This window comes from Denticeps clupeoides, chromosome 2, assembly GCF_900700375.1.
Source record: "Denticeps clupeoides chromosome 2, fDenClu1.1, whole genome shotgun sequence".
NCBI lineage: Eukaryota > Metazoa > Chordata > Actinopteri > Clupeiformes > Denticipitidae > Denticeps > Denticeps clupeoides.
Window position 1 is genome coordinate 32053826 of NC_041708.1, and position 16523 is coordinate 32070348.

General features: G+C 44.5%; 1 protein-coding gene across 2 annotated transcripts in view; it reads right to left on the reverse strand.

The window, feature by feature from the left end:
- Positions 1–15401, reverse strand: part of plod2 (procollagen-lysine, 2-oxoglutarate 5-dioxygenase 2) — a 30289-nt gene extending 14888 nt beyond the window's left edge. The window contains exons 1-4 of one of the 2 annotated variants that reach the window (XM_028967859.1): positions 15009–15401; positions 6290–6381; positions 5942–6078; positions 3367–3530 (exon numbers count right to left, since the gene is read on the reverse strand). In XM_028967859.1, the coding sequence (XP_028823692.1) occupies positions 3367–3530; positions 5942–6078; positions 6290–6381; positions 15009–15102 (487 nt within the window). In that variant the 5' untranslated portion in view covers positions 15103–15401. The remainder of the gene's footprint in view (positions 1–3366; positions 3531–5941; positions 6079–6289; positions 6382–15008) is intronic. The other variant, XM_028967869.1, reaches the window with a different exon arrangement.
- Positions 15402–16523: the final 1122 nt, after the last annotated feature.

A 16523-nucleotide genomic window follows, 5' to 3' on the forward strand; every position in this document is an offset into this window, starting at 1 on the left:
AAATGAGCGTGTAAAGAGTTGACATTACTAGGGTGCATGGGCGCAGCTGCCCTTCAACGCCAATTATGTCTGCTGTGAAAATGTCCTCACACTGCAGTCTCACAGTGGGCCTGTTCAAGAGAACCTCCACAAAGTGCAACTGTTGGCACAAAGCGACATGCACTAGGCCGCAAAATTCCCTGCTGAACAATCCTAGGAAGGAAGGAGCTGGGGAAAAGCCCTCAGGGCTGCTATCCCAGCAGTCCCAGAGATGAGTGTGTTGGCTGTGCATGTTTCTATAGCGACATGTGTCCCCTTTTTTACCATTCTCTAAAACGCAATGACCACAATTGAAAATTGCAGGGTTAGTGTATGTTGCTGGTCTTTGTGCCGTTTTAGGTACCGTCATTAAAATGCCCTCAGATTCTGTAAAGTGAAGCTGAGGGATGAGCATGAGAATCTTGGGGTACAGTACAGTTTTTTTTCTGATAACGTATCAAGCTCTTTAAAGTCTAAAATCTTATTTTGTAATTCTGCAACGTTCATTTCCTTCCATTTTCTCCTGTCATTGACTTTTCTGATTGCATTTGCCCAATGGCTTAGAATGCAACATTAGAAGTACTTATTTAGAAGTAATCATTTAATCAAATGAAAAAAGGTTCTGCAGTATTCAGCATTTTCCATCCATAGGAATTAGAAATTAATTAAGGGTTATTATATGGTTATTACAGGGTTTAGATAGTAATCCAATTATTACAAATGCATTCTGAAACAATGCTGCATCCTAAAACAACTGCCGTCATTACTCATAGTTCCCGGAACCCAGTTTCAAGTCACTGATGTCTAAAGATTATGGTTTCAATAAAATGTTCTCTAACCCTACACCATCACTGTTGTCTATAGTTCTGCTTCTCCTCAGCACTCAGCACTCCGTTTACTCCAGTGACTGAGGTCAACATTCCAAGTTCACCGCCCACTCCCTCTCGTTATTCACCTCCTCCATTTCCAAACTGTCCTCCCTGTGATGCATCACCATTTGCCCAAGAGAACCAGTCCAGGCTGCACAGCAACTTTAATGGCAACAACTAACCTTTAATTTGACTTGGACAGCACTGCATAAGAGTACGATAAACAAACATGGTGCCCTAATGACACCCAGCTTTCTCAGGACTGCAATGGTACGTTGACAGAGATGGGAGGCATAATAACTGTGGTATTAAAAAATGCCAATCGCCACACATTGACAAATGCAGCTCTCCTGATTGAAATTGGCTGCCCACCTTCTTGTTAAAATATATTTGGGAAAAAAACATAAGTGAACAGAAGGCAGGGCTAAGAACTAGTTCAAAGCAGCCCACACAAATGCACCATTCACCTAATGCCAGCACATAGGGCCAGTATTTCTAAATATCCTGCAGGAAATACCACAGAATCACCAGCCAATGGTCACTAGTTTAGACAGAAAACACATTCCTTATCTTCTGTTTTTCTTGGGACAGGCTGAGATAATGAAGTCTCACCATTTCTAGACACTGTATATAATCATGGAGCTCACATCATTCTAAATCTGCCCTGACCCAACAGTGACAGTGCAGAGAACAACAAACATGGCACGTTGACCGAGGTACAGCAGGAAAAAGGTCATGTCCTTCTGCACTGTCTGTGGTAAATTTCTTCTTTAGCTGAGAGCAGGAACTTAGTTTCCATTTGGAATGCCAAGTGCTGCAAAAATAAGTTATTTATTTACATAATGTCAAAGTACAAAAATCTTGACATTACACAAAATGTATCTGAATGTATCCCTTAATTTGCATATCTCACCCAGGTTTGTGTACTGTTGGGTAACTGCAAAGTACCAGTTAAAAGTCATCACTGACACAAAAACTGTGATGTCCTGTTGCTCCTGGACTCACCCAGCTGACACCAATTTCACATTAGTGTTGGGTCCTGATCACTCATAGGTTCTGGTCATTAGGGCATGAGTGATCATGACCTATTAAAAGTTTGCTCGTAGGTTGTCCCGCAGCTAGCTAGATGTGTGTGGTAAGCTACATGCGCTTTAGGTTTAAAGTCTGTTTGTTTTGGCCATCGGAATCTGGTGCAGAGACGCGAATCCCTCCGCAAGGCCAGGTTTTAGCCAGTGGGGCGAGGCAGAGCTGCAGAGGCTCAACTGAAGGAGTGATAATCTCCATAGGTCAAATTCTGTGAGGAAGAACCGGAGCTGGACTACAGTGATGAGAAGGCTTGACCTGTGCAAGGATGATGAAGAGCCCGCACTGAAAAGTCAAGAGCTCTGCATCATTCTCCTTGTTTCCCGGGTCCCGCCTGAATTGACAGCGAAGAGAGGAAATCCATGCAAATTGTGCTGTGTCTGACCACAGTGACCGTTCGCCCTTCCCAGGCTGACAGCGGACACCAAAGGCCATGCTCCTCACCCCGCCAGCAGCGAAGACCCCGTTCTGCTAAAGGGCCTTGTGAGCATCCAGGAGGCCCCGTTTTTCTGTTTGTCTTTGTGTATGTGAGTCACATAGAGCATAGCGGCTAAAGAATCAGATACATAATCAGAAGGTTGCGGGTTGCTCACTAAGGGAGATGGGTTAAATGAAGAGGACACATTTAATTGTGTGCACTTTGTGCTGTGCAGCAGTGTAGGGCTGAAAACATTGACAGATGTCACAATTGCGATTTAATTTGCATTTTTTTGCTAAGTCTGTTTGGTATTTACTAAACTGTGTATGAAATACTGTAGCATACCATACATTGTTTATATGGGCGTGGCTTTAACTTGGGATGCATCTGATTGGTGAGCACGATTGTCTATGACCCAGGGACATCAACAAATTGTGACTAACTGCTCCACACCACACAGTGGCTACAATCAGAAGCTCTTGCCATGCTCAATGCACCAGACGGCCTGCAATGAAGACCCGCAAGGAGGACAAAAGTTTATTGCATTTTACTGCATTGCTTTACTTCTCCTTCACCCCACTGAGGGATTACAAAAATGCCTCAGTAGTAGTAGCTACTATACATTTCCTACATAACTATAATCGCATGGGTGAAATTATCAATAAGCACTATATAATATATTTTTTTTTATTTTAAGTTTAATATCTGAGGCCTTGTGTTTTCAGATTTACTTTGCTAATTGCATTGAGTCTAAACGTGTTTATTTTATGGAGAAGTACCACTGTACATTGTGGAGAGGATAGGCAGAGGAAGGCCATCAGATTTTGTTACAAACTCAGGGCCACCCCTCTTGGCAAAGAGCGTGTTACACTTCCTCCATACAGAAAAAAAGTCAGCCCCATGTGAACCTCCCTTGGTCTTCAACAGACCAGCTCCTTCTTCCCCGACCCCTTCACCCCGTGCACACGCAGGACCTACCTCCCGAGTTCAGGAAACGCTTCCCGCTGCGCACAGATGGGTACTTCTCTGCCAGTCTCTTATCGGGCCAGATCAGGCCCTCGGCAGCAAACAGGACTTTGTGATTGGCCTGCTGGAATTTCCTCAGAATCTCGTCTGGGCTCCCAGCAAACACAAGATCATAGCTGGGGAGCAAGAGGCAGACAGAGAGAGCGCGAGATGAAACAGCAGTAGATTAACTAAAAATAATGTCATGTCAGTCCTGCCTCTCTCTTTAAGTCACCTTCATCAGTATTTCCATGCCTGGAAACTAACGTTTATTTCAGTAGCATCGAGCAGAAAACTGCGAATTAACAACCACAAGCAGGAAGACACATTTTCACAACAGATAACATCAACTCCTCCCTCCCAGGCCTGACTGGAATAATAGCACTGGGGCGAAAGAGTGGGGTACAATGCAGGTGCTTCAAGACTTATTAATCCCCCTCAGGAGATGCTGGAAAAATGAGCACCAGGTGAGGCTGCACATCTGCCTGACATATGTGGACACATTCGGGTCTCTGTCCCAAAACTCATAGCTGATCTTTTTTGGTTTAACAGCAGGAGCAGCAGCATCCTCATACACGAGTCAGGAAAAAAAGCCAATCTGAAAACATTTACATTTACAGCATTTATCAGACGCCCTTATCCAGAGCGACTTACTATCAGTAGTTACAGGGACAGTCCCCCTGGAGCAACTTAGGGTTAAGTGTCTTGCTCAGGGACACAATGGTAGTAAGTGGGATTTGAACCCGGGTCTTCTGGTTCATAGGTGAGTATGTTACCCACTAGGCTACTACCACCCTAAAAGATTATCAGCTTCCTCATGAGAAAATGTTAATCATCATGTCATAACACAAGTCTTTCTTATTACATGAAACTACAACAGAGCAATTTACATGTGTCTCAATGTGGCAACAACGAAACTGCTCTTTCAAAAAAGAAATAAGAAATAAAAACGTCACCTCCTTGGTCAGTATGCCTCTAATAATGGTTATTAGAACCTTGAGAAGACAGTTTTTGCGTTATATTTGCGTTAGTGTTTGCCAGGCATTCGGTATTTGCACATGCAGACAAACCTCACTATTCATTAAGTAATATACATATGAAGCCCTCACTATGAACTGTGCTCTGAACTCAATGCCTCCTGCCTCTGGCTTGTGTAATTATCTGTTTCAAAGCTTCTTCAGGTCCTATAATAAGGACTTTCTATGAGCATGAGAAGGTGCTTTATAATTATCGTTTTGAATAAATAAATGACAGTGTCTGTGACAGAAATTGGGAGCCCTGAGAATGCACTGGCTGTTATATGTAAGCACCCTGATGATCCTTTATGCCAGTTTCTGTCTGCGTGGCAAAAGGGTGCGATTTCATATCACACTTCTTGTCAGTAGATGTGTAATTTTACTAAAATTATATCTGCCTAAAGTATACAGACCTTTATTTTGTTCAAGTTAAGAAAATGGCCCAAATCAAACTGGGGTTGAAATAAAAAAAAGGTCATGACATGACATGGAATTTTCACTGTGAGATTATTTAACATTAATACTAGTTCCCCTTGCCTGTCTATGGTCCTGCAATGGCTAGAAAGGCAATAGGTCTAAAGAGTGCTTTGGTCATTCTGCTTTACTGTTCACAGAGCGGCAGTTTAGATGGTCGGATATGGAATTTGTCACCTTATGTCGTCATACGAGCAAAGGTTACCTCCCGTTTTTCACGTTTTGTCCGCCCACAGAATTTTTTACAGGGGCAGTGGTGGCCTTTTTAATACTACAGACATTAGCATCCTGCAGAAATCTCATTGTGGGACTCATTCACGGAACAAATAACACCTATATAAAAACATGGGACCTTTTAGTCATGCATCTGTGAAACAACACACCTTCCTCCCATTATGGTTTTTCACATTTTAGAAAAATCATTGATATGTGTGTAATATTACTGGAAAATAGATTGGTTTGGTCTGTGTGGGGTAATCCTGAGCTTCACATAGTCTCTTTTGAATGTTTTCTGATTAAATTTACCTGGATGTTCACCTATTTCTGGCCTTTCTAAAATGTGCCTTGACATTCAAGGTCTTGAAAATGGATGTTTATAACTGGCAAATGTTCTTTTTAACTATAACCAATCATTTAGTTCCTTCTCACCCACCATTGACGTAATGGCACTACTTTTTAGACTACATTTCTTTCTGATTACAAAATCAAAGGTTACACCTTTCACACAATAAATCTATGCATTCAGCCCATCTAAACCGCTTTTAATCTGGCAAGGCTGCTGGGAACTGGAACCAGTTTGGCTAAATTTCACATTACAAACTGCATGTTAATGGGAGTGGAGTTCAAATTACTATATTGTTTAAGAATGGAAGGGTTTTTCGCCTCAACGATCCATCTATTCTTAATGAATAGTGCTCAAAGGCAGATCTTGGCATTCTGCAGTACAGAGCAGTCATTGCGAACAATGCTGTGAGATTTGGCAGGCACTTTCGAGAAAACGAGCTTTGGAAAATCCACCTTTCCAGACCCCTCATCCCACTCTTGCCCCAAGGACATACCTGTCCAAAAACAAGATCACCATGCCCTCCTGATCTGCCAGTCCCTCCATGGCCTCCTTCAGTAGCCGGACTTTCTGACCGCCACCTATTGACCTGCCAACGTCTCCTCCTTTCCACTCCTCACCCATTCCGAGCACCTGTGGATGCAGAGGAGTGTTGGGTTAAAGCTGAATGTGCGCCGGCATCAACCAGAACTGATAAAGACCATTTACAAAAGAAAAACACAGGGCAGATGGCTTGAGTTATCATAGGCTTCTCACACCACGATAATTCTGACTGTGAACATTTCACAGCTTATGTTTTGACAGTGGAGAAGCCAGCCAGGGGAGCTTCATTTGTTTGTCTTACCTTCACAGTATAGTTAAAATAGTTCGCCGACTGCATAAACCGAAGAAAGCCATCTGTCTCTTTGGTGGCAACGGTGAGCACCAGCAGTGTATCTAAAAAAAAAAAAAAAAAAAAAGACAATAAAAAAAAAAAAGAACTAATTTAGAACACAACCCTACACACACATCTCAGATCTACAGGGTCTTCAAAGGGCAAGCAGTTCACCAAGGCAGCATGACTGTGTCACACATACTTGAATTCATGAATGCCGAAATGTCTCCTTGCCAAACTCCAGGCTGGCCTTTCAGGACCCACTCTGAGAAAATGTATATATGTTGTTTTTCTGCCTATGAAGTAGAGGCTATCCAGTTTCTCCTAGTCCAACCACAACCAAACCTCAAACCTAAGTCAACATTTTGACAAATGTCCCAGTTAAGAATGTAGGCAAATCTGAATATAGTGTTATGGATCCTCTGTAAAAAAAAAAATTAAAATAAAGCATTTGAACTATTACAATTTTTTTTTCTTTAGAAAGAACCACATGTTCTTTTCTGATTATTTGATTTCCAGGCCTCATGAGCATTTCCGCCAAATGTGGTCAAAATTACGAAGCCTGGAGACCAAAGAGAAGTCGGGACCAGGACCTCACGTGAAAACAAGCCCCAAGAGTGGGCCGCAGCCCAGGCAGCGCCGATCGTCAATCATCTACAGCGCTCGGAGAGCAGTCCCGCGGAAATCTTAAGAAAACAACAAAGAAGCACTAGAAAGTGGGAGGATTAGCTCATATGTTTAGCTGCACAGCTAATAAAAATTCCTATAAGACTGTCTGTAGGGGGGAGTATCTAATGCTGCTATCCTTGGAAATATTTTCTTACTCAAGCAAAAAAAAAAAAAAAAAAATCGTAATATGCGCTGTCCCAAATCACCTGGCATGGGGACATGCCAAAAAAAAAAAAACAATCATTAAATACTTTCCTATATCAAACAATTTCATTTATTGTTTGATTTTTTTCTGATATTGCCAGATTGTAACTTACAAAGACTAAAACACCAGCGGTTTCATTTGCGCCTTGTCACTATGGCCATAACCAAATGACCAAATTCACGTAACTGCAAGTCATCTCTATGACTTTTGCTGCCCTTCTTGGTTCCATTTTCAGCCATTTCACTCTTTACTAGCTTTACGCAGTGTACCACGTCATGTGGTACTGCATGCGTTGCTTCCATATTCCAGCACCTCCGCTGCTACATGACTCAAACACAAAAGATGCACATTTCTGCCATTTTTATTGTGATACTGAAAAATGCTGAATTATAATAATATATACATTAACACCAAAAATAAAAAATAAAAGTCCTGTTTAGTAGCAGATATTAAACAGCAGATATCCCTCTCCATGGCTGGCTCATATCCATCAGTATGGAAGACATTAAAACAAGAACAAGTGTATCCAGAATACAGGTGAGTATGCACGGGCCTATAAAATAGCATGTCTATTAGGACTTTATTGACTGCAACTTCCTTGGGGAAAGCCCTACAGTGCACATGGTATGATCCTTAACTGGTCGGCTAAGCATGATGTCTGAACGGCTTTTCAGGAAAGTGCTGCAGGCTCTGTAAAAACAGTCATGCAGCTGACAGTGAAGGGTTACGGGGGAGGGAAGGTCAAGGTTAGGTGAACAAGTTTGCTCTGAGGTCACACAAGCCTTCACCCATTAAAACCTTACTGATACCCTTTTTTCAGGCCAGTTTTAGCCAAGCTATATGACCAAAAATAGAGAACCAACAACAATCAACATCAAAACAAGGTATTTATCTAAATGACATATTTTGGTACAAAAATATGCTATGATTTTTGTTAGAATTAATTTTTTTTCTTCATCATTTACAAACATATGTGATATACAGTACATGTGATATAAAATATGTATTGCAGTCAAAAATGATATCATTATTATCACATGAGTCCCACAACTAGCACATAACTGGGTTGTAGTAGCCCTGTGGGTAACACATTCGCATATGATCCAAGGTCCAAATCCCACTTACTAACCCTGAGTGTCTCCAGTTGGACTGTCCCTGTAACTACTGATTGTAAGACAATTGGGAAATCCTATCTGGAGAATAGATCTCACCTCACAAACAGGTGTCCCTCAGGGTTCAGTACTTGGGACTCTAGTGTTCTCTCTCTACACCAAATCTCTTGGTGAGGTCATATCGTCCCATGGGTTATCCTATCACCACCATGCAGATGACACCCAACTGTTCTTTTCGTTTCCACCATCAGATGATGGTGAAAAAGGCTCCATAGAAGGTTGCCAGTTCAAATCCCATTCCGCCAAGGTGCCACTGAGCAAAGCATGACCATGATATAAATGATTCTGTTCATACTACACGTTCTGTTAGGGAGAAGTTTTAAAACCGAAGACACTGTCTGGAAAACATCAAGCAATATTCATTTTAAAACAGAGGCGCTGCCTTCAGTGGAACCAGACCAAAGCCATCATGACTCAGGATTCAGGGTAAGAGAGGGAACACCAGCATGAAAACCCATTGCCTTTTTATTTCCATTAATGGGCTGTTCCACATCTGCATTGCTTTGCCATTTGCTCACATTAGTCTGGCCTCGTTCAGACGGCTGCTGGCCTCTTACTGTAATACACAAAATATTACAGGCTGTCAATGAATCCCACTTTACCTATAAAAAGGAGTATGGGACACTGGATTTAATAAGTGCCAATATGATTATGATTATGATATTTTATCGGTCTATCTATTTACAAATGAATCTTTAAAGCAAGCCAGGACATTTCAAATATTAGTGATTTTGTACAGGGTGTTGCAAAGTGCTCATAACTAGTAAATTACATCAGTTTAGACTACTGCACTACTCCAAATACTAACTTTCAGTGTTGTGTGTGTCTTACAGAGGTAAAGGGAGACACTGCACCAATACTGACATCTGCACTCATTTCTCTTTACACTACGGGGCCGGACAAAAGAGAGGCAGACACGGATGGGGGTTTAACTAGCATCTGCAGAACTCATCAGCAAGTACTGCCGCGCAGCTGCTGCTTTCCCCGATAACCTTTCACTTCCTGTTCTTCAGCTTCATTACAGCACATAATGTCACCCAGTCACGCTACGTATTTTTATTTGCCTCATGTAAGGCTTGACAGCTCATTCGGCCATAACAAAGGTGTTACAGACAAATCTGTGCAGCAGCCTACCGCACAAATACTACCTCTGGCTCATAAGCTATTGTTTGTTGAATTAGCATTAACCATTTATAACCAGAGCACTTTTCTCAGAAGACAGCACTACTAGATGGAGGTATTTATGACCCCGATGTAACAGAGGCATTGCCTTTTAGCCATGGTGGCCTGGTGGCACTGTAACCTGCTGTTTCTCATTATCCTAAGGTGTTGTAATACAATACACGTTTCCTGATTCGGGAATTCCTAGAAAACGTGAATCAGTTCTTTCCTGTCTTGTTGCACAATGGTGTCATTGAAGTGAACAGGTGCAGTCTAGCCCCAGGCCGATAAAGCAAAAAAATGGATGAATTGCTTTGACCTCAGCGTGACCTTACAACTTTTGGACCCCCCCAACCCTCCCCCTTATCAGCTGTAAATAAAAAAAAAGGAGAAATCCCGAAGGGCCTGCAGCTGGCCGTGTACACGCCAAATACACACAACCCATTCAATGCGAGCTCAGCGGCGTACTTCCTACATCACAGGTATGTGTGACTTTTGGATGCATACTCGCCATTCTGGGAAGACCTACAGCAGGGTGAATGTGTTCAGCAAGGGGAAATGGGCATGGTGGGAAGAGCTGGGAGAGCGTGGAAAGCCCCAGAATGCACTTTCAGCAATGCAAGCTGCTGGCTAGTTTCACAGATGTGAGGTTGACGTCTTTTATTAAGAACCACTGTTGATTATGAGGGTGACAACTGTCAGTTCAGCTTGTCAGGAAAAAGTGCTTGAGCCGCACTGTTTCTGTTGCTGGAAGTGAACTTGACACGTAATGTTCTTTTATGAGCCCTGATTAATCCACTTGTCCCACGTCGCTCCAATAAAAATGATTCATGGAACACAAAGTCATTTGTATCACATTAAATAACGATGGCAAATTTATGACAACTAATAATAATAAAAAAATATGTTATCTGTTTGCCAATATGTTAGCCAATTGGAAATGGGGATGATGAATCATTTATTAAGTATCCCCACCAGTAAAATTTTAAGCATTTTTGTGCTGTATGATATATGACTATGGAGCATGTTTCTTATGCAAAGCTATTGTGGGAGTTCTGGCTGTTGGTGCGCTGGGCCAACATGTTGAGAGTCTGCAGACAGTCTGTAACCTGCTTTTCCTGAGGATGTAAAATGCATTACATGGACACTGAGAGATGTGCAGGAAACGCTCTTCCCCCATCAAGGCAGAGAAAAATCCATAATCACATTGTGCAACACAGTTGGTAATTATGGGAGGAGAAAGTTTTAGACAGCCGCAATTTCAGAACGTGAGTGTCTGTCTAGTCTGAGCAAAAAGCAGAAGGCGCTTCGCAGTGAGACGACAACAGCGTAAGCATCCAGGAGTCCTACAGTGCAGAATCTTGACAGACGAAGGCTTCTGGACTGCTTGCCCACCACACACACAGCTTGGGTCTCACATACGCAGTTTCACACTGCAGTGTGGGATGGCTGTGGCTTAACGACTGGTCTGCTGATCTGTCCAGCACGTCTCGACCAGAGGAATGGAAAACCGTGGCCCTGGTCCAGGTACATAGAGACAGAATGTATCTGAGACAAGAGTGAGAACAAATACAGCCAAGAATGACAAGGCACGTTCTCCATTAAAGCTTTGTTTCTGGTGGGCTCAAGGTCAATAGCTGTCAGATATCCTTGTCTGATTTTAAACATAATAATGAATATAATGAGTAGCAAAAAAGGGTGCAATGGGCCAACAACCTAAAAATACCACTTTGTCCAAAATGCACCAATGCAAAATTATCTGATAAGCAGCTATAAGACGATTCCCTATGTGATACATTCGATACATTTGAATTTGATAACATTTACATTTACCACATTTATCAGACGCCCTTATCCAGAGCGACTTACAATCAATAGTTACAGGGACAGCAACTTAGGGTTACATGTCTCTGGGACACCATGGTAGTAAGTGGGGTTTGAACCTGGATCTTCTGGTTCAGAGGGGAGTGTGTTACCCACTAGGCTACTACCACCCTTACACAAGTTACTTTATATAACACAAGTAACTTTATTCCCATAACTCGGGTGGTGGTAGCCTAGTGGGTAACAGACTAGGTAAAAGTGCAAATATAACAGAATTTTTTTAGCACTTTGGTTTTATTTTCCATGGATATGCTTTTTTTTTTTTTTAATTACTACTTCAAAACCACCTAATCTGGCAACACAGAATCATACAATACATATAAATTCAAGCTATATAAATTGCTTACACATGTGTAGACACTGTGATTGGTGTGTCAATACTGGTCTGTTTGTATTGTGCAGTATATTGTTTGTTTTTATTTTTTTATTTGTCATGCGAATTCAGATTCAGTGGTAAATGGCTTCTGGATTTCCTTCTCGTAACAGGAAAGATTAGTTGAGTGTAGCAGCTAGTCTTTGCCAAGTACTGACATTCACACACCCTGACACCCACTACAGGAACAGTGTTTGGGTGCATATTTCATCCGAGTTGCCTCGCAGAAGGCAAATTTAATCATTCAGCCCAACTGGGTCACAGTCTGACTGCGCTGGCAACCCCCCTCTGCAAGGTACCCTGTTCTCCTTCCACTTAATATGGGCATTCAAGCTCTGCCAAGCAGAGGGCCACCCCACCAACCCCTCCTCTCAGCAGACTGCTGACATTCAGTGTGCCTTTACACGCAGAGGCCAACAGCCCTTCAACTGGAAGAATTTTAATTTTTACCACAAGCAGCTCTGGCACACAACCTTGATACCTGGCAACCAGAAACGTCTGCACGTCCCGTTCCCTTTCCTCCAGCAGCCCCCCCACGGTTATTCTAATTTGAGGGCTGGGTGCGGAACAGAGCCGGAGGTGATGAAATGGTTTGCCGGGAGATTGTTACTCAGACATTGGTTCAGCTCCCCCGTGACAGAAATAGAACGCGTTTCTTGTGGGACCAAGAACTTCCATGATCTGTAAAACACAGCCCCCCGTGGATCCGGTCGAGGCCCGCGGCGCGTTTCGGGTTACAAGTCTGCGACCCCGCCAGACAGGCCTCGGCCTCGGAACACGGCATGACGTCACCGGCATCTGCGCCGACTATAACTTCTGTGCCTCTCGGAGGGCCGGTCGGCTGTGGGGCTCGTCTATTTACGTTTCCCATGGTGGAAAAACAATCAGCGGGTAAAGAGAGGTGGGCCGTTAAGTGATGTCACCCCCACATTCGCTCGGCTGCAGGATAATGACAGCAATTATGGAGGTGGCTTCCCGCCCTGGAGTGCCACATGGTAAGTGCCACGCGGGAAATGCCGAGGTGGAGGAGGTAAATCCGAGGTCCAGCAAAGTGGTTCCATAATGGCAAGAAACCTTTTTCTTAAATGAAAGGAGCACGAATAGATGCAACCAAATTGACCTGATTCCCATGTTTGCATTTCGGAATTTCCATTCTAAATGTTCAAAATATCGCAACTTTATTATTGCAGCACATATACCGTCACCCCATGGGAGCGTGTCTGCAATAAAATGAATTACTAAGTTACTCGTCTAATCTTTGGAGACTCCACCCATGCTTTGCATACTTTTCATCACAAACAGCTTGACAAAATGACCTTTAACATGAGTGAAGGGAAAGCACAGCGACACAGGAACTGTTTCGGGCCCGCGGGAAACCAAGTCTGTGGAACGCTGTCATCTCATCAAACAAGCCCAAAACATGAACCATGTGCATCACATATATATACAGCATTATCCAGAGCGACTTACAGTCAGTAGTTACAGGGACAGTCCCCCCCTGGAGCAACTAAGAGTTAAGTGTCTTGCTCAGGGACACAACGGTAGTAAGTGGGGTTTGAACCCGGGTCGTCTGGTTCATAGGCGAGTGTGTCACACGCTAGGCTACCACCACCCGCATAACCTCTCAGTAGGCGGCTAGGTGTGTGACACTGGACACGCTGCTGCTTTTGTCACCCAACATGAGCAGACAGATGCTATCAAAAGAAATGCTGGTATTCTTGTAACTTGAGCCGTTTTTATGCGTAAATCAGTGTTGAGTGCAAAGGTGCCGCATTTAACACCAATGCAGGCAATACGGTTACTGGTTTTATGCCGCGCTCAACCTCTGCCAACCACCGGCCTTTTTTTTGGCCTCAGGCAACGCGAGAGTGGCGAGCTTATTATCGTGCCTTTCGCAAACGACTTGCCGGTTGGCATAAAAGCCCACAGGAGCCGCAAGCCAGCGCGTAGCCCGTCACCGGTGTTTACAGGAAACCTGGCGCGTCTCCTCGGCCCCTTTAATCGCCGGGCCCGTGCAGCGCGTTGAACAGCGGCGGGGCTGGGCCCAGGCCAACCGGTGGCCCGTGGTGGGGGGGGGGGCAACGCGACTCTCTGGGCGACGCCTCCCAACCCGGCCGCCCACAGACATTCGCACAGAGACGAATTCCAAAGGCTGGAACCCCAACGTGGTATTTAAGCAAAATCCAACCCTGTAGCACAGCGGCCATGATGTAATCTTCCGGCGGGGCCGCTTGACCGGCTCCTGCCTCACAGGGGCCCCCGGCGACCGTTCACAAGGACGCACTCGCGCCCGCACGTCCCCACAAGCTGCCGTTTAATAGCCAGGTGTGTTTTCATTCGAACGCGCAGTTTAACAGGCTTAACACAGTCCTCCGTTCTCACACACACACACACACACACACACACACACACACTGCCACCTTGTCTGGGAGACAACACGCGGCGTTTGTGTAATATCCGAATGGACCGTGTGAAACCGGCCACACAGTAATACCACGGTAATGAGCTGCCATTTCACCCACGGGCCACGAGGCTGGGGTGCTCAGGGGCAAAAAAAAAAATGCCCTTTCGGATTTGAACGAGGGCTGCCATTTTCTCCCACTTTCATTTTTTTTTAATTTTTTTTATTTCGAGTCAATAAAGTAAATCTTCCTCTAACAGTTTTTGCCGCTTTCTCCGAAGTTGACTGCGTGGTCGGAAATCGGGGGTATAGTATGGGTCCCCTTTTCAGCAGCTTCTACAGAGCTCAGTTATGGCCAGTTGGTTACGGCTTCGTTACGTATATTAGATTTTTTTTTTAGGGTTCAGCACCTAGTAAACACTTTAAAAGTGCCTCTGATTAAAAATAATAATAATAATAATTTAAGTGGAGGCTCGGATAGTGAATTAAGCACGAGGGCAGATTTCAACGTGGAGCTCGTTTATAGATCTGGAACGACTTTCGGACGTCTTTAAACAGAAGATTAAAATGTGATTTTTACACGTTTAATACAGCGAGAGAGAGAGAGAGAGACAGGGAGAGAGACATAGAGAGAGAAAGGGGTGTAATTTTGACATCAAACACACACACAGAAGTCACTTTCTCCCACAGCGAGGGGGAGACGTTGAACCTGCTGCAGTGAGGGTGCATTTACACCCCCACTTTTTTTTTTTAGAAAGTATCCGTCCATTCGGAAGTCTCGACATTCGGAGTGACAAGTTATTGCGCCGTGACAGGACTCTTACCTGCGGGAGCCGCTCTCCGGTCCACGTCGGAGCCGCGGGAGCGCCACGCCAGACCCAGCAGCGCCGAGAAGGAGAGGAGTAGGTGGCCGCGCATGGCTGCCGCGGTCCCGGCTTTTAATAATAATAAAAAAAAAGAAGACCGAGGTAGAGACGCCGTCCTCCCCAGCCACGGGCTTCGGTCTCGCGATAATTAAATAACGGGAATTAAAAAAATAAAGATAAAAATAAAGTAGACGGTGGGGGGGGGCAGCTCTGCGTGACGAGAACGCGCCCGAAGGAGCAGTGAGAGTCCGGCATGGAATAAGTACTGTAATTTCGGGGAGCAGGGCCGGTGGAAGGCGTGGTCACCCCTAATTGTCACCGCAGCCACTTGCCTCCTCCTGCCTCCCTCTCGCACACACACACACACACACACACACACACACACACACACACACCGGCGTGTTTGCGTGATCGAACAAGTACAGCTGTGTTTGGCCAAAGAACCTCCACCCACTACCGATCCCTCCCGCCAGCCTCCTCCGCCCTCCCGCGATTCTCCCCCCCAAACACCCGACTCCTGTGTGGTCAGCGGGGACGCGACCCTTCCACGCCGCGCGTCCCTCTTTCTGTTGAGGGTTTTGGTGCCCTCGCTGCCCATGAACACAGCAGTAATAGCGAATGAAGCTTCTAAATGGACAGACTGGCCTTCAGTGAACAAAAGTTGTCACCAAAAAGTTCAGGGTCATTTAGGGCGGAGTTTATTGGTTTGCCAATAAACTCCGCCCTAAATGACCCTGAACTTTTTGGTGATCTTACTTGACCTATGATCCTAAAATTTTGAACAGTTGTGTAATTGTCCCATGGCGTCTGTAGTGGGTGGTAGTAGCCTAGTGGGTAACACACTCGCCTATGACACAGAAGACCCAAAAAAGTGAAGTGATTGTCACATGTGATACACAGCAGCACAGCACACGGTGCACACAGTGAAATTTGTCCTCTGCATTTAACCCATCACCCTGAGTGAGCAGTGGGCAGCCATGACAGGCAGTGTGTGGGGACGGTGCTTTGCTCCGTGGCACCTCAGTGGCACCTTGGCGGATCGGGATTCGAACCGGCAACCTTCTGATTATGGAGCCGCTTCCTTAACCGCTAGGCCACCACTGCCCCTGCAGTGGTTGACCCAGGTTCAAACCCCACTTACTACCATTGTGTCTAGGGTTGGGAAAGGTACTCAATATTGCAATATATTGTTGTGCTCTCTGTTGCAATAAATAATCGATACACTAATGGCAAATATCGATATTTTATTACAACACAAAATGATTAATTTACCCGTTGTCAGTGTCACTGTCACTACCCAATATCTACCACTCTGTTTGCGGGGGGTAAAGTGGCGCAAACAGCGGCCGGTGAAGAACACAAGTTAACTTACAAGAACAGAGAAGAAGCGCAGAGAATGGCGGAAAATAGTAAAAAACAAAAGACCCACTCGCCAGTTTCCACTGTAAAGTGTGGAGACAGTCGACAGAAAGG